We start from the raw sequence: 18,064 nt of genomic DNA, 5'->3' as shown, positions 1-18,064 counted from the left end.
AAAATTAGGGGCCTGACATCTATTTCTTTTTGTTTTACTCTCCAGTGTGGCAGTTTGCACTCTTCTGTTGTAAAATCTGTTTTGATGCTTGAATTATTTTATTAGTCCTCTGTGAGTAATCCTTTACAGAAAAGCATGAAGTATTTGGCAGGTGTTGCTTTTGTTTAGCTGTTTGTAATGATAGGGTTTGCTTTCTTCCCAATGGGATCTTGAGCTTCTGTAGTCTCTATCAAAAAAATTTGCCAAAATTGGCCAAAAATTCAGCCTTGCTATTTACGTTTCCTTGTTCATCCTTGATATGCTCATTCATCTTTGTTTTTCCTAGTTGGGAAGCAGTTTTTTTTAGAAAAAGGCAGTATAAGTTCATTGTGTTTTTTCTGAACATCCAGGTTGTCTTTAGCTTTTCTCCAGCTCAGTGGAAAAAGCTAGGACCCCAGTCTTTTCTGCCCTAGGAAATGAGAAGATTTAAAAAATTTCATCATGGGTTTGTGTTTAGTTGACCTATGTTTTATGTTATAGTGTGTTACGGTTATGGTGGATTAATAATCTATTATTTTTGTTTTCCCTGTGTAGATGGTTCCCACAGAACTGGTAGAAAAGGAATTCTGGCGGCTGGTGAGCAGCATTGAAGAAGATGTTATTGTGGAGTATGGAGCAGACATCTCCTCAAAAGACTTTGGAAGTGGATTTCCTGTAAAGGATGGTCGGAGAAAGATGCTGCCAGAAGAAGAGGTGCAGATAGTATTAGTCATACTTTTACTTACCCGAGCTGATTTAGCCTTTGCGTGGAAAACTACCTTTCTCTATCTTAAGGGACCACATTAACTTAAAATATTAAATATGTAGGATTTGGACACTATACATTATCTTCAGTTTTAAAAACAATTCAGAAATACCTTTAAAAATTATTTAACTCTGCATTTTAAAGGTAATTTAATTAGTTTTAAACTTACTTTATTTTAAAAATTTTGCCTAGTTCTGTTTTAAAACCTAGAAAGTGATTTAGGTTTTTTAAAAGATTACATTTTATTGAAAGGTCCAGAAATAAGTTTCCTTCAGTACCTGGGCAGGTAGGTTTTCAAGTATGCATTTAAACTGTAACATATACACGAAGTCCTGTCATGTAGGCACGTAGGAGATGACCTCTATGTGTAAAGCTGAATTGAGGTGATCATTCATTTCTTTTCTCTTTACTTTGTTCCTTGATGCTTTTTCTTTCCCTTGACACTTTTTCTTTCCCTCTGTAGTTGGCAACAATTTAAGAGTTTTATCTCTCTTTTTTTTTTTTGAGACAGAGTCTCACTCTGTTGCCTGGGCTAGAGTGCCGTGGTGTCAGCCTAGCTCACAGCAACCTCAAACTCCTGGCCTCAAGCAATCCTTCTGCCTCAGCCTCCCGAGTAGCTAGGACTACAGGCATGTGCCACCATGCCCGGCTAATTTTTGCTATATATTTTTAGTTGTCCAGATAATTTCTTTCTATTTTTTTTAGTAGAGACGGGGTCTCGCTCTTGCTCAGGCTGGTCTCGAACTCCTGACCTTGAGCGATCCTCCTGCCTCGGCCTCCCAGAGTGCTAGGATTACAGGTATGAGCCACCGTGCCCAGCCGAGTTTTATCTCTTATTAAAAATGTTACACATGGAAAAAAAGGTACGTAGTACAGAACAAAATTAAAAGTATAGCTACTCTGGCTCTCTTTACGGTTGCCATTGACATGGTATATCTTCTTCCATTCTTTTCTTTTGAAGCTGTTTGTGTCTTGGAATCTGAAGTGTGTCTTTTGTAGATAGCATATAATTGGGTCTTGTCTTTTTAGTTAGTCTGACAGCTGCCTTTTGGTTGGAGTGTTCAGTGCATTTACAAATGCATGGGCAAAGTCCATAGGAAACCAGGCACAGGCTTCTAAGAGTCTTCTCTCAGGGAGGGTCTCACAGGATGTACTTAATTACTCCAGTATCAAATTATGGCAGCATGTGTGAAATGTTGTCTACCAGGGAAGCTCAGTGCCCAAGGTTTTTATTGGAAGCTGGTGACATGAGCACCCTTTGCCAAACACGTACCAAAATTCAGACTTGAAGAAGGAAAGCAAGTGTTTAGCATAAACCACATTGTACAGCCTGGGCACTATGACCCACTCTTACCCTTTAGGAAAAGTTTAAATCCTTTTTTGCATACTGCTTCTCTCTGCAGTCTCTCTCATATATTGTGGTCACTTAACATTTAAGGAATGATGGGTTAGTGGGAGTTGATTATGCAATTCTGTCTACCTTTGTTTATATTTGAAGTTTTCTATAATAAAAGTATTTAAAGATTCTGTTCATCATACTGTTTCATTTTTCAGAGTCTTTTATTTCCTTTTTGACTATAGGATAAAATCTAAGCTTCTTAGTCTAAAACTCAAGATTGTAGATCCGAACTTCTTTTCTAGTCTTATTTCCTATATTTCTGAGTATGATTCTTCTACTCTTGTCCCTACACCAGCCAGACTAGTATATTGTCTCTTTGTAATTTGCCTTTTACATTCCTGTAGCTCTCCCTCCTAGAATGTGTGTTACAATCTTACCTATTCTTTAAAGCTCAACACAGGTTCTTCCTTTTCCATGAAGTTTTCTTAATAATTCAAACCCATGATGATTACTGTTTCAAATTTATTCTTTTTTTTTTTTTTTTGTATTTGGAATTGCCTTTGGTTGTAACTTGCTTTGTGTGTAAACCTTGTGTCTTCAACTAGATCCATTAGTTTTTCAGCCAACCAGCTGACCAACCAGCCAAAAAACATACTGTGTGATACCTGTTTTTTGGGTTTTATAATTGCATTTGATGTATCTGACAATCAGCAGTTAGTTCTTATCCATATTGTAGATTTTTGAAAGTGGTAACAGGTACATACGTAACTAAAGTATAGAGGTTATTTGGTGACTCTTCATCCTCATTACGTTTTCTGGACAACTGCACACAGATATGGTATGGGACATTCCTTATTCCTTTGGCCCAGATAGCTTTGTTGAGCCTGGTGTCAGTGTGCACATCTGGAGTTCCCATTTCCTTCATGGCAAATTTCTGTATCTCTCTGAGTTCCTGAGGGGTACGCTTCTTGAAGCCCACTCTGTGGATGTGCTTGTGAACGTTGATGGTGTATTCTCGGGTGACCACCTCGTTGATGGCAGAACAGCCCTTCTTCTTCTTGCCACCTTTCTTTGGGGGAGCCATTCTGCCAGGCCCAGGTTGGAAAGGAGGAGCACGAAGGATTGTGGGAGAAGGAAAGCAGCTGAATAATATCTGTTTGTTTCTTTGTTTATTTTTAATTTTTTTTTTTACTTTAGCATATTACGGGGGTACAAATTTTGTTTGTTTGTTTGTTTTTTGAGACAGAGTCTCACTCTGTTGCCCGGGCTAGAGTGCTGTGGAGTCAGCCTAGCTCACAGCAATCTCAAACTCCTGGGCTCAAGCAATCCTCCTGCCGTACGCTCCCAAGTAGCTGGTACTACAGGCATGCATCACTATGCTCAGCTAATTTTTTTCTATATATATTTTTGGCTGTCCAGATAATTTCTTTCTATTTTTAGTAGAGACGGGGTCTTGCTCTTGCTCAGGCTGGTCTCGAATTCCTGAGCGCAAACGATCCTCCCGCCTCGGCCTCCCAGAGTGCTAGGATTACAGGTGTGAGCCACTGCGCCCGGCCGATACAAATGTTTGGTTTACGTATATTGCCCTTGCGCACCCGAGTCATAGCTTCAAGCATGTCCATCCCCCAGACAGTGCATACTGCACCCATTACGTGTATATATACCCATTCCCTCCCCCCTCCCATCTGCCCTACACCCGATGAATGTTATTACTATATATGCACTTAAGTGTTGATCAGTTAGTACCAATTTGATGGTGAGCACATGTGGTGCTTGTTTTTCCATTCTTGGGATACTTCACTTAGTAGAATGGGCTCCAGCTCTATCCAGGATAATACAAGAGGTGCTAGATCACCTTTGTTTTTTGTGGCTGAGTAGAACTCCATGGTATACAGATACCACATTTTATTAATCCACTCACGTATTGATGGTCACTTAGATCTTTCCACATCTTTGCAATTGTGAATTGTGCTGCTATAAACATTTGAGTGTAGATGTCTTTTTTATAGAATGTCTTTTTTTTCTTTGATTAATGCCCAGTAAAGGGATTGCTGGATCAAATGGTAGTTCTACTTGTATCTCTTTGAGGTTTCTCCATATTGCTTTCCACAGGGGTTGTACTAGTTTGCAGTCCCACCAGCAGTGTATCAGTGTTCATATCTCTCCACATCCACGCCAACATTTATTGTTTTGGAACTTTTTGGTAAAGGCCATTCTCACTGGAGATAAGTGATACCTCATTGTGGTTTTGATTTGCATTTCCTTGATGATTAGAGATGTTGAGCAGTTTTTCATATGTTTGTTAGCCATTAGTTTATCTTCTGTTGAAAAGTTTCTGTTCATGTCCTTTGCCCACTTTTTGATAGGATTGTTTGATTTTTTTCTTGCTGATCTTCCTGAGTTCTGTATAGATTCTAGTTATTAGCCCTTTATCAGATGTGTAAGATGAATATTTTCTCCAATTCTGTAGGTTGTCTATTTGCTCTTATGATAGTTTCCTTGGCTATGCAAAAGCTTTAAAATTGACCAGGTCCCATTTATTTATTTTTGTCGTTGCAGTGATTGCCTTTGGGGTCTTCTTCATAAATTCTTTGCCTAGGCCAATGTCTATAAGAGTTATTCCAACATTTTCTTCTAAAATTCTTATAGTTTCATGCCTTAGGTTTAAGTCTGTTATCCACAATGAGTTGATTTTTGTGAGAGGTGAAAGGTGTGGATCCTGTTTAAGTCTTCTACATGTGGCTATCTAGTTTTCCCGGCACCATTTATTGAATAAGGATTCTTTTCCCCAGTGTATGTATTTGTCTGCTTTGTCAAAGATTAAATGGCTACATGAGGATGATTTTATATCTGGGTTCTCAGTTCTGTTCCATTGGTCTGTGTCTCTGTTTTTTTTGCCAGTACCATGCTGTTTCAGTTACTATAGCCTTGTAGTATAGCTTGAAGTCTGGTAAACTGATGCCTCTCCATTTGTTCTTTTTGTCTAAGATTGCTAAACGGGGTCTTCTCTGGTTCCATATGAAGTGTAGAATTATTTTTTCTTTTCTTTTTTTTTGAGACAGAATCTCACTCTGTTGCCTGGGCTAGAGTGCTGTGGCGTCAGCCTCGCTCACAGCAACCTCCAACTCTTGGGTTCAAGCAATCCTCCTGCCTCAGCCTCCCGAGTAGCTGGGACTACAGGCATGCGCCACCATGCCCGGCTAATTTTTTCTATATATATTTTTAGTTGTCCAGATAATTTCTTTCTATTTTTAGTAGAGACAGGGTCTCGCTCTTGCTCAGGCTGGTCTTGAACTCCTGACCTCGAGCGATCCTCCTGCTTCGGCCTCCCAGAGTGCTAGGATTACAGGCGTGAGCCACTTTTTTCTATATCTGTGAAAAATGATGTTGGTATTTTAATAGGGATTGCATTGAATCTGTAGGTCACTTTGGGTAGTATAGATGCAATATCTATTTAAATCCTTTTCTTTTTTTAGCCTATGGGTTTAGGAATAGTATCTCTTTGTTATTTCTTATTGGAATTCCTAGTTAACCCTATGCTGGACTTACTTATTCTATTCTCCATGACTCTTAATTATACTGTTATATTTTCTCTGTTTCTGTGGTACATTGTGGATAATTTCTTCACATCTTTCTTCTGGTTCGCAAATTCTCTCTTCAGCTTTGTAATTGGCTGTTTAACCCTCTTACTTTGAGAGGTTTTTTTAAAAACCTTTTATTATAGGCCGGGCGCGGTGGCTCACGCCTGTAATCCTAGCACTCTGGGAGGCCGAGGCGGGTGGATTGCTCAAGGTCAGGAGTTCGAGACCAGCCTGAGCGAGACCCCGTCTCTACTAAAAATAGAAAGACATTATATGGACACCTAAAAATCTATATAGAAAAAATTAGCCGGGCATAGTGGCGCATGCCTGTAGTCCCAGCTACTCGGGAGGCTGAGGCAGTAGGATCGCTTGAGCCCAGGAGTTTGAGGTTGCTGTGAGCTAAGCTGACGCCACGGCACTCACTCTAGCCTGGGCAACAAAGTGAGACTCTGTCTCAACAAAAAAAAAAAAAAAAAAAAAAAACCTTTTATTATAGAAACTTCTAAACATTTAAAAGTAACACAGTAATGAACCTCCCTCTCTGCCTCAGTACCTAGCATCCAGGTTCAGTTATCAACATTCTAATAGAAGATAGTTGGATTCTCATTTCTGCTTCTGCATTCAGTCTGTTGTGATATCACGTGGCATGTTTCTTCTGGAAAACTCACTACAGTCTTGCAAGAATATTAGTGAAAAAGGCAAATAACATCTTATAATTATGAAAATAGTTTGACATCATGGATCCTCTGGACGCCACTTTTAGAACTGCTCTCCATAAAGATGATAAGCACTTTAAGTCACTGTCTTATATGGCTTCAGGAATGGTGTTTGAAACTTAAATTCCAATGTCTACATCCAGTTACAAACCCCTGTGATAACTCTAACAGCAGTTTCCTTTTTCATTCTGGTTTTGCCGCCTCTTTGTTTCTGGAAACTGGAAATTCCTTTTTCTTTTGAGTTGAGCTATGAAGTTTTTTTGTTATTGTTATAATTTATGCAATATTTCTAGATATGTTTGTAGGTAGGAGTGGTGGTAGTGACTTTCTGTTCGTCAGTCTACATTGTTGTCACAAATTCAGAATTGTGTATCTTATTATGTTTTGTCTTCACAGTGTCTAGCACCATGCTATAAATAAAGTAATAAACATTTTGGGAAATTATGCTTCTGAGGATAGAGTAGAAATAAAATAGTGACCTGTTAAAATCCATGTCACTGTTTTACTGGGCAGTAGGCTGGGCAGTAATAAGCAGCTTTGTTCATGTGCTCTGGAGTAAACCAGAGGCATCTGAAATAAAGGGAAATCTATATAGACACTACACAGGAGATAGGATTAAATGTTTAGTTATGTGAGTTACATGTATTGGAGAACAAAGAGCACAGATTATATGGACTAGCTTATTGTAAATATTATAAAATTTTTACCTTTTTTGGAAGATTCCCTTGACATTGCTGTTGAGCACCTGTCATTTCTGATCTTTCATTTACAGTTTCTTTTTTTCTTTTATAGGAATATGCACTTTCTGGTTGGAATTTGAATAACATGCCTGTCCTGGAGCAGTCTGTCCTTGCACATATTAATGTGGACATCTCTGGTATGAAGGTACCATGGCTCTATGTGGGAATGTGCTTCTCTTCTTTTTGTTGGCACATTGAAGATCACTGGAGTTATTCCATCAACTACTTGCACTGGTATGCGCAGTCTTCAATACAGCACACATACTTAGTGACCTTTTTAAAGATGTGATAATATTAGGTGATATGTTAGGGAGAACTGACTTTCTGAAAGCATTTCCTACTCAAAAGTAGGATAATATATTGGGAAGAGAAGAGGGGAGGCTTCTTAGGACACTTTCTCTTTTAAAATAGGTACAAGTAGCAGAGCTTAGAGTTTTAGGTCAAATGATGCTTGCTTAGTATACATGAAAATTATTTTGGTACAGTTGACCGCCCTTATCCACAGAGAATAAATTTCAGGATCCCCAGTGGATGTCTAAAACTGCAGATGATACTGAACCACGGCTGGGCATGGTGGCTCACGCTTTTAATCCTAGCACTCTGGGAGGCCGAGGAGGGAGAATCGTTTGAGGTCAGGAGTTCAGGACCAGCCTGAGCAAAGGCGAGACCCCGTCTCTACTAAAAATAGAAAAAATTAGCTGGGCATGGTGGTATGCGCCTATAGTGCCAACTACTCGGGAGGTTGAGGCAGGAGGATCCTTTGAGCCCAGGAGTTTGAGGTTGCTGTGAGCTAGACTGATGCCATGGCATTCTAGCCCGGAAAACAGAGTGAGACCCTGTCTCCAAAAAAAAAACCAAACCATACATACATATATATTATATGCGCACACGCGTGTGTGTGTATTTTTACACACACACACACAAAATAATTTTTCTTGCACATATGTACCTATGATGAAGTTTAATTTATGAATTAGGCAGAGTAAAATATTAACAATAATAACTTAAAATAGAACAGTTATCACAATGTACTTTAATCAAAGTTATTTAAATGCATTCTCTCAGAATATCTTCCTGTACTGTACTCACCTATTTTTAGACTACGGTTGACTGTGGGTAACTGAAATTGTCGATATTGAAACATTGGATAAGGGGAGAACTACTGAATATCTTTTGATATGAAAGAATGTTTAAAGTTTATATAATTCAGATCTGGCTTTCAGTATTTGAAATTGTCAAATGATTTTAACTTTTTAATAAGATTTTCCCTAAAAATGCCTAAAAGTTACATGTGTAGTCATTAAATTCTTTTGCTGAATTTTTTTGTATCTCACCCACAGCTTTTATTTAACTAGTTCCTTACCCAGTATTATGATATCTTAACTAGGTAAGCTTTTTCTCTGCAGTTAGAAGATGCTACTGAAATCACAGTACGCAGTAGAAAACTAGTGGTTTTCTTGCTCTGCTTCATTGCTGTGCTGTGTGATGTGGTAGCTGCTAGTCACCTCTGGCTATTTAAATTCAAAGTAGTTAAGAGTAAGTAAAATTAAATATTTACTTCCTCAGTTGCACTGGACATATTTCAAGTGCTCTCTAGTTATATGTGATTAGGAGTCACTGTATTGGCCAGCACAGATACAGAACTTTTTTTTTTTTTTTTTTTTTTGAGACAGAGTCTCACTTAGTTGCCCGGACTAGAGTGCCGTGGTGTCAGCCTAGCTCACGGCAACCTCAAACTCCTGGGCTCAAGGGATCCTCCTGCCTCAGCCTCCTGAGTAGCTGGGACTATAGGTGCACACCACCACACCCAGCTAATGTTTTCTATTTTTAGTTGCCCAGCTAATTTTTTTCTATTTTTAGTAGAGAAGGGGATCTCAAACTCCTGAGCTCAAGCAATCCTCCCGCCTTGGCCTCCCAGAGTGCTAGGATTACAGGCATGAGCCACCGCACCCAGCCATTACAGCACATTTTTAATCATTGCAGTTAAGTTCTGTTGGGGACAGCACTGCTCTATAGTCTTGTGAATTGCATGAGGATTAAGAAATACAACCGCTTGTAAATAGCTTGACTAATTAAATCCATTTCCTTGGAGTGCAACTTAATTTTCTAAATGAACTCTAGTTTTCTAAAGACTAGTGGATTAATGATGCCAAGTTTTTGATCCTTAAGGTTTATAGATAGAACTATATTTGAAGCTTCAATAATGTCTAGCCTTGGCATATTTCTTTGGATAGTAAAATTGAACTCAATGAAGTTATTTAGAGGTATGCTAGAGAGCCCTGACTGACTTTGATCATTGTGGGGATGATTGGAGTATCCACTGGACCCGTGAATCCAAGTAGTGTGTCAGTATCCTTTGGAACAGTGCTTACTTCAAACGGTGTCTTTCCTGTTTGAAGTTACTATTACCAATCTACCTTAAAGAGTTCGTGTGTTCTGAGTTCCTTTTCTGATGGTAGTGATAAGTATGTATCTATCCATCCATATATTCTTGCCTTACCTCCTATTATGAACAAGAGCACAGGTTTATGAGATGGTTGCCAGGATTCAGGACATACAATCTGTGGCCATAGGATAAGACAAAGTTAATTATAATTTAGCGGGTTTGAATCAGAGATCCTGGCCTCATTGGTACCATGTGTTACCTAAACAGTTATTTCTTTTGCTAGGGGAGAGCCAAAGACATGGTATGGTGTGCCATCTCATGCTGCAGAACAACTGGAGGAGGTGATGAGGGAGCTGGCCCCTGAGTTATTTGAATCCCAGCCTGATCTTCTACATCAGTTAGTCACCATCATGAACCCCAATGTGCTAATGGAGCATGGTGTGCCTGTGAGTCTTTTCATGTCTCCCTCTAGTAATTTTAATTTAAAGTTATTTTAGCTTTTGATTAGATAGAATGATAACAAATGCTTTGTTGTAATTGGAAGTGAAAGGTCTTGTTATCTAGCCAAATTACAATTCATACACTAAAGGGAACAACTTTTATCTGATTAAGTAGTAGTGTTTTAAGGTGAATCATACTTTATTTATAGCTACCTATTCAAATAACCTTCTGTTTTCAGTAAACATTATATCCTGGTTTGAACAAAAATCTCATATTCTTTATTATCCCTATTTAACCAAAGTATGGGTATTGTAAGTGGTAGCTCTGGTAACTAATGTTTGTCCTATTTTTTCATGTAAAGATTTCACAGCTTTTAATACATGAGATAATGAAGTAAAAATATACCACAAATACCTTTTCTACTTTTCAATTTAGTTTTTAAAATGATTCTCAAATTTAAGCTGCTGCACTTGATAAAGTATAAATTTAATGTTTGCCACATATAATCAAATATTTATCATAACCTTAATGAGAAAGTAGATTAGCATTCGTGGTGTTACTTTGTCTTTAAAGAGTGAATTTATACTGAAGTCTGGGACTTTTCAATAGAAACAGTGTCATCATAAAACGAAGTGATTCAGGAAAACTGATTTTGGGGACATCTCGTGTGATGTGTGAGCTAATAAGTTTAGTTGGTTTCCAAAAAATTATCCAAAGGTAGTAGGAAGTTCTATTCTTTACCACTGTTTACAACCCAGGAATAAAAAAAATTCTCTTAATTGAAAAAATATTATCAAGTTAGTAAACTAATAACTCAGTGAGAGTAATATTTTCTCTTTGAGAATTTCTTTTGGCTGCTAATTCTTGTCATGTATTATAATTTATTTTCAGCGACTATTTTAAGAAGGTAGGATTTGATTCTAGCTACTTCTTAAACCCTGGTATTATCTTCTGATATGTGTAAGTTAATGTTTTATTGTTTTTAAGTTAGAAAATGTTTCTGAAACTGATAAAATCTGTCTTCCTGTTTTTATTGTTTTTATTTTGGGTTTTTTTTTTTTTTGTATCCCTGTTCCCAATTTGCATTTAGGTGTACAGGACCAATCAGTGTGCTGGCGAGTTTGTTGTGACGTTTCCTCGTGCCTATCATTCTGGATTTAACCAGGGCTACAACTTTGCTGAAGCTGTGAACTTCTGTACTGCTGACTGGGTCTGTTCTATAGCAAGTAGCTGTAGTATGTCTACCAACACTCCTATAAAATGCAGCTTAGTTGCCATATTTACTTCTCTGGGCTTAGGGTAGGGTTCATGAATATTTCTGTGGAGACTGCAGTGGGTGTTGTAGTTTAGAAAGTTAAGTGGCGTTTCCATTGCATTTTTTATTTGGAAGATTTTATAGTTCTTTACTTCTCATCCCATCCATTTATATTTTCCTTACTCTGAACTTTAAAGGTCAGTTGATACTTTCTGAATCCTCCTTTTCTGAGGAAATAATGGTTCCTCTAATCTTTGCTTTCTGTGAGCATTTTGGGATCTCATAAAGATGATTGGGTTTATAGAGATAATTTCAAATATTCTGCCATATCTTTAAATATCTAGCTCTGTGATTTTTTTTTAAAAAATTATTTTATAATTATTCTGACATCAGATGACTTTATTCTTCCTACTGCTTTATGTTTTCTGTATTCCTTTTCAAAAAAGTTTTTAAAAAGAGTATAATACTGATATTTGTGTGCTGCTATACTTTTGTTTAAGTGATAATGCCGAGTGATTGCTATTTTGCTTTTGTGTAAGGTAGATATGGAAAAGTAACTAGTTATGGTTATGTCGGTTGGGAAAAGACTGTAGAGTATATTTATAATACACACTGACTATTTTTCTTTTGGTGATGCTGTTTTTGTTGCCTCTTAACATTTTGGGGGAAATCCTTTAGTAATATTGGATCTTAAGTTTTACTGTGGGCATCTTAATTTATTAAATTCTGTGGTTAAACATATAAAGATTATTTTTGTTTCCTTGGATAATAAATAAAATGATAGAATGAATAGTCTTATTTTTTTTTTTTTTTTTTTTTTTTTTTTGTTGAGACAGAGTCTCACTTTGTTGCCCAGGCTAGAGTGAGTGCCGTGGCGTCAGCTTAGCTCACAGCAACCTCAAACTCCTGGGCTTAAGCGATCCTACTGCCTCAGCCTCCCGAGTAGCTGGGACTACAGGCATGCGCCACTATGCCCGGCTAATTTTTTCTATATAGATTTTTAGGTGTCCATATAATGTCTTTCTATTTTTAGTAGAGACGGGGTCTCGCTCAGGCTGGTCTCGAACTCCTGACCTTGAGCAATCCACCCGCCTCGGCCTCCCAGAGTGCTAGGATTACAGGCGTGAGCCACCGCGCCCGGCCAATAGAATGAATAGTCTTATTTTATCCAATAATTTTAAACTTTTCCTTCTTTGGAAGCAGTGTAATTTAGCGAGAAGAAGATTAAGCTTAGGGTTTTTTTGCCTTGGGTTAAACTCTGTTTTTAAAATTTCAAGTAACATTTATTGAGTTTATGATTTTCATGGTAATTGGCTAGGTGTAGGATAGGAAACAGGATGATTCAGATATAAATTAGAGATGGTTTCTACCTTTAGCGTGCTTACTATTGTGTGAACATGTACAGCTTTTTAAATTTCACTGGGTGTAAGTTTTTTACCTGGTATGTGAAAATGCTAATAAATACACTTAATAACCACACACAAATTAGATGATATGTGTGAAAGCCCTTGTCATTCTTTAGAAGAAGAGTGTTATATAAATTCAAAGTTATAGCTGCTTTATTTCTAGAATAAAGTAATGGGACTAATTTTTATAAGCCACAATAGATAATCAGTTTTATGTGACTTCCTTACATATTGTAATAATGCAAATCTCACAGTTTGATTTTTTTTTCTACTTTTTCTATTGAGGCTATGTGAGAAATGTTTAAAGAATACATATCTAAGAATTAATATGTGAAAGAGTTGTTAACAGACAATTATTGCTAATAAATTCAATATATATATTTCTGTGGGAAAATTTGTTTCTTTGAAGAATATGGAAACTGCTTCATTCAGAGATAGCCTCATTTTCTCTGTGAGTCCTTTAATTCCTTTCTGCCTTTCTCAAAATGTAGGTGAATTCTAAAAGGTTCTTAAAGGTCTATTTTAAATTTTTTTCTCTTTTATATTACAGTTTTCTTATCCAAACAAAACTCCTTTTAGTTACCCAAGTTTTTCTGCCTAATTACAGGAAAGAAGTTGAAGTTGGAGAGAGAGTGTGTGTGTGTGTGTGTGTGTGTGTAATAAGTTGGCTTACAGCTTGATAGTTATAGAAATATTCAGAATTTATCTTAAAGACAGTATCTGTTGCTTTATGAAAAATGATCATTTAGTTATTTACTTATTTCATTGTTAGAGAAAATGAAGTATATAATTTCAGAATTTCACTTCTTTGAATTCTTTTTCTGCCAGGCTCGTTGCTTTGAAAAGAATTTCCAGATGCTAAAATCTGAGTTATCTTGTGCTTTGGTTCTTGTAAAAAAATAAAAAGTCAGGCAATGTGGCTTGCTTAAGTAGTATTTTTTCCTCATTTTTCTTTTCTTTCTTGTTTTTCTTCAGATAACACCTGCTCTTTTTGTTTTATGGAAATTTGTTTTTTTTTTTTTTTTTTTTTTTGAGACAGAGTCTCACTCTGTTGCCCGGGCTAGAGTGAGTGCCGTGGCGTCAGCCTAGCTCACAGCAACCTCAAACTCCTGGGCTTAAGCGATCCTACTGCCTCAGCCTCCCGAGTAGCTGGGACTACAGGCATGAGCCACCATGCCCGGCTAATTTTTTTGTATATATATATTTTAGTTGTCCATATAATTTCTTTCTATTTTTTAGTAGAGACGGGGTCTCACTCTTGCTCAGGCTGGTCTCGAACTCCTGACCTCGAGCGATCCACCCGCCTCGGCCTCCCAGAGTGCTAGGATTACAGGCGTGAGCCACCGCGCCCGGCCTGTTTTATGGAAATTTGAATGTCGAATACTTCTACTTAATCCTTTATGGCCTGAATTTTTAAAATTTTTTTATTTTTATGATTTTCTTTTTCTTGTGAGGGCAGCCTCACGTTAAACTGATCCAAGGCTGGGTGCTGTGGCTTATTCCTGTAGTCTCAGCACTTTGGGAGCCTGAGGTGGGAGGGTGGCTTGAGGCCAGGAGTTGGAAACCAGCCTGGGCAACATAGTGAGATTAAAAAATAAAAAAAAATTAGCTCCCAGCACTTTGGGAGGAGAGAGGATCGCTTTAGCCTGGGAGTTCTAAACCAGCCTAAGCAACATGGTGAGACCCTGTCTCTTAAAAAAAAAAAAAAAAAAAATTAGCTAGGCATGGTGTGCCAGTAGTCCCAGCTACTCAGGATGCTGAGGCGGGAGAATCACCTGAGCCTAGAAGTTCAAGGCTGCAAGTGAGCTGTGTTCATGCCACTGCCCTCCAGCCTGAGTAACAGAGCGAAACCCTGTCTATATAAAAACAAAAAAAACCCCACTGATCTAAAGGAGTTTGCTGCCTTATTTATGTGCCAAGGAACTCCTGCTTCTTCATGTAATATATAAAAAATCAGCAGTTTAGGCCAGAAGTTAACCTTTAAAATTAGGGAAATTTTCTGTGGGAAGAAATTTATAATTCTGATTGGGTCATAAAGGGTTAATATTTACAGTTGCCTCTTACATTCAAATGGGATTTATTATTCTGTCTTCTTTATGATAAGAGGCAGGATCTGGAGGGTAAATAATGGTTCTGTTCTGAAATGTTACAAGCAAGCAATTTAATTTGGAAATCTCTTGTTTTCAGTTGCCCATTGGACGTCAGTGTGTAAATCATTACCGACGGCTAAGGCGCCATTGTGTCTTTTCACATGAGGAACTCATTTTCAAGATGGCAGCAGATCCAGAATGCTTGGATGTGGGGCTGGCTGCCATGGTTTGCAAAGAATTGACTCTCATGACTGAAGAAGAAACACGATTAAGGGAGTCTGTTGTACAAATGGTGAGTTTGCTGAGCATATTTCTTATATTTGATACTACATATGGGATATACTAAAATATATAGAAAGAATCCATTTGCATCTTTGGTCCCGTTAGGAGTTGAACACAAAAATCTCTACTTTATAGAAGATTTTATACTTTTAAAATTGCCATTTTGGTTTCTTCAGATTGAAAAAGTTTTAGGAGTCTTAATGTTATCTCTAGGTTTTTAAAACTGGAATCCTGTCAGGTAGAATTTCTTAGGTATATATCCTTTAAATCTACATGTAGCATTATTTGTGTAAACAAGAAAATTTAAATCCTTTTTTCTCTGAGCTTTGTCTTGAATAAAAGTTAGGTTTCTGATGATTACAGACTGTCAGTTTGAATTAACCTTTTTTCCTGCCGTTTAGATAATTTATTGGATAGGAAGGAAAGGATTACAAAGGGTTGGGGTTTTCAATGCTTAGAGTAAGCTAAACATCTGTCATGTTGAACTGGAAAATACATGAGAAAATCTGTGTCTTTTGCCTTATCCTGGCCCATTCCTCTTATCTTCCTTACATAGGCTCGCTAGGTTTGCATAATGCTCCCTCCTGTTTTTGTACATGTCCCTCCTCTCTCTGCCTGATATTCTGTCCCTATTTTTAAAACAGCTTTATTGAGGTATAATTGACATAAAATAAACTACATGTGTTTAAGTGTACAATTTAATACGTTTTGACTATGTATATGCTTATGAAACCATTGCCACAATCAAGATAATATATCACCCCCAGAAGTTTCCTCATGCCCCGTTGTGATCCTTCCCTCTTGCCCTTTATCACCTTCTCCTCCTGTGCCTCTCCCCCCCAATTCCCAGGAAACCATTAATCTTTTAAAAAAATTTTTAAGGTAGAATTTTATTCAAATTGCATCATATAATTTATACCTTTTGTCTAGCTTCTTTCAGCATAATTATTTTGAGTTCCTTCCATGTTGTTTCATGTATTAATAGTTTATTCCTTTTTATTGCTGAGTAGTTTTCTATTGAATGGATATACCACAATTAGTTTATCCATTCACTTGTGGAAGGACTTTGGATTGTTTCCATTTTTTGGCTGCTGGGAATTAAACTACTGTGGACATTTGTGTACAACTTTTTGTATGGATATATGCATTCATTTCTCTTGGATAAATACTAGGAGGAGAATAGTTGCATCATATACTACATATATATTTATTTTTTTCTAAAAAATTGCCAGACTGTATTTCAAAGTAGTACCATTTTACATTTCCACCAGCAGTATATATGAAAGTTCCAGCTGCCCTACATACTCACCAATGCTTGATGTGGTTAGTCTTCTCAACTTTACACATTGTAATAAGTTGGGAGTGGTATTTCGTTGTGGTTAGTTTGCATTTTCCTAATGATTAATGATGCTGAGCATCTTCTGGTGTACTTGTTATCTGCATATGTTTAGTTAAGTGTCTGTTCAAATCTTTTGCTCCATTTTAAAAATTTGGTTGTCTTATTGAATTTTGAGAGTTCTTTATTTATTCTGGATATAAATTCTTTAAAAAAATTTTTTAGTTTTTAGGTTTGTTTTTTGTGTGTGGGGAGGGGGCAGGGGGGTGTCTTCCAGTGAGAACCGGAAAACCTGCTAGGCAAATTTTAAAAGAGCTGTGTAACACTTGGATACAAATTCTTTATCAGATACATGATTTGAAAATATTTTCTCCCAATGTGTGGCTTGTCTTTTCCTTAACAGTGTTTTTTTTGAAGAACATACATTTTTATTTTTTGTCAATTTCAATTTATCAGTTTTTCTTTTATGGTTTGTACTTTTTGGTCATATCTGAGAAATCTTTGCCTAACCCAAGGTCACAAAGATTTTCTTCTATGTTTTCTTATTTTATAGTTTTAGCTCTTATATTTAGGTATGTAACCTATTTCGAGTTAAGTTTTATATATAGAATGAGGTATGGATCAAAATTTTATTTTCTTGCATATGACACATTTTTAAGCTCACTTAGGAGGAAACTAGTTTGAGATCCCCTGCTTTAGGAGAATACAGGTTTAACTTAGTAGCCAAGAACAATTAATAGGTTGGAATGACACCTTATTGTTGACATAACTCAAATGGTAGAATGCAATAGAAACCTGTTTCTCTCTGACTAAAATCATAGTTTTCTTGAAAATAACATTTTCAGGTAGGAAAGTTTGTATAATCACAAAATTAAGGAGTTTGTCTTATGTTTTTATGTGTATTTGTAAGTATCTCAAATGATGGACTTTATATATTATTAGATTTGAAGTATCCTAAGAGGATGAGTACAGATTTAGGCTAAAGAAAAATATTATAGTTGTGATTTGGATCGGAGCAGTAAAACTGATCTAGTTTCACTACTCCTTATACAGGTGTAAATGGGGGAAAAAACCTATTACCCAAAATATAAAGCTATACATGCTAGAAATGTTATTAATATTATTACAAAATATTTAAAGATGGTTACTTTTAAGAATTTAGGTTAGCTTGGCCGGGCGCGGTGGCTCACGCCTGTAATCCTAGCACTCTGGGAGGCCGAGGCGGGTGGATTGCTCAAGGTCAGGAGTTCGAGACCAGCCTGAGCGAGACCCCGTCTCTACTAAAAATAGAAAGACATTATATGGACAACTAAAAATCTATATAGAAAAAATTAGCCGGGCATAGTGGCGCATGCCTGTAGTCCCAGCTACTCGGGAGGCTGAGGCAGTAGGATCGCTTAAGCCGAGGAGTTTGAGGTTGCTGTGAGCTAAGCTGACGCCACGGCACTCACTCTAGCCTGGGCAACAGAGTGAGACTCTGTCTCAACAAAAAAAAAAAAAAAAAAAAAAAAAAGAATTTAGGTTAGCTTAAAAATAAGAATTTTGACTAAATGGTCAGATTTCCATTTCTAGTTGTTTCTGTGATAGAAACAAGGAAAAATAAGATTCAGGTGAATCTTTTTTTTAATTTTAATATATTTTACTTTTTGAAGATATGAATATATGTCCTGATAGTTTATATTCCCACTTTATACCTGTGTTCTTAAAA

The 18,064-nt window shown here is 37.0% G+C and overlaps 2 protein-coding genes and 1 pseudogene across 2 annotated transcripts in view; 1 reads left to right on the top strand and 2 right to left on the bottom strand.

The window, feature by feature from the left end:
* Positions 1 to 18,064, top strand: part of KDM5A (lysine demethylase 5A) — a 93,764-nt gene that overhangs the window by 37,208 nt on the left and 38,492 nt on the right. The window contains exons 10-14 of the mRNA XM_069489853.1: positions 574 to 732; positions 7,213 to 7,394; positions 9,830 to 9,992; positions 11,078 to 11,197; positions 14,836 to 15,030. Of these exons, the coding sequence (XP_069345954.1) occupies positions 574 to 732; positions 7,213 to 7,394; positions 9,830 to 9,992; positions 11,078 to 11,197; positions 14,836 to 15,030 (819 nt within the window). The remainder of the gene's footprint in view (positions 1 to 573; positions 733 to 7,212; positions 7,395 to 9,829; positions 9,993 to 11,077; positions 11,198 to 14,835; positions 15,031 to 18,064) is intronic.
* On the bottom strand, positions 2,845 to 3,207 carry LOC138396706 (large ribosomal subunit protein eL31-like). Its single transcript, XM_069490357.1, has one exon. It carries the CDS (start codon positions 3,205 to 3,207, stop codon positions 2,845 to 2,847), a length of 363 nt encoding a protein of 120 aa, XP_069346458.1.
* On the bottom strand, positions 16,619 to 16,684 carry LOC138397757 (U7 small nuclear RNA; annotated as a pseudogene).

This window comes from Eulemur rufifrons, chromosome 16 (assembly GCF_041146395.1).
Source record: "Eulemur rufifrons isolate Redbay chromosome 16, OSU_ERuf_1, whole genome shotgun sequence".
In the NCBI taxonomy this organism is placed as follows: domain Eukaryota; kingdom Metazoa; phylum Chordata; class Mammalia; order Primates; family Lemuridae; genus Eulemur; species Eulemur rufifrons.
This window is presented reverse-complemented; position numbering and strand designations above follow the sequence as displayed.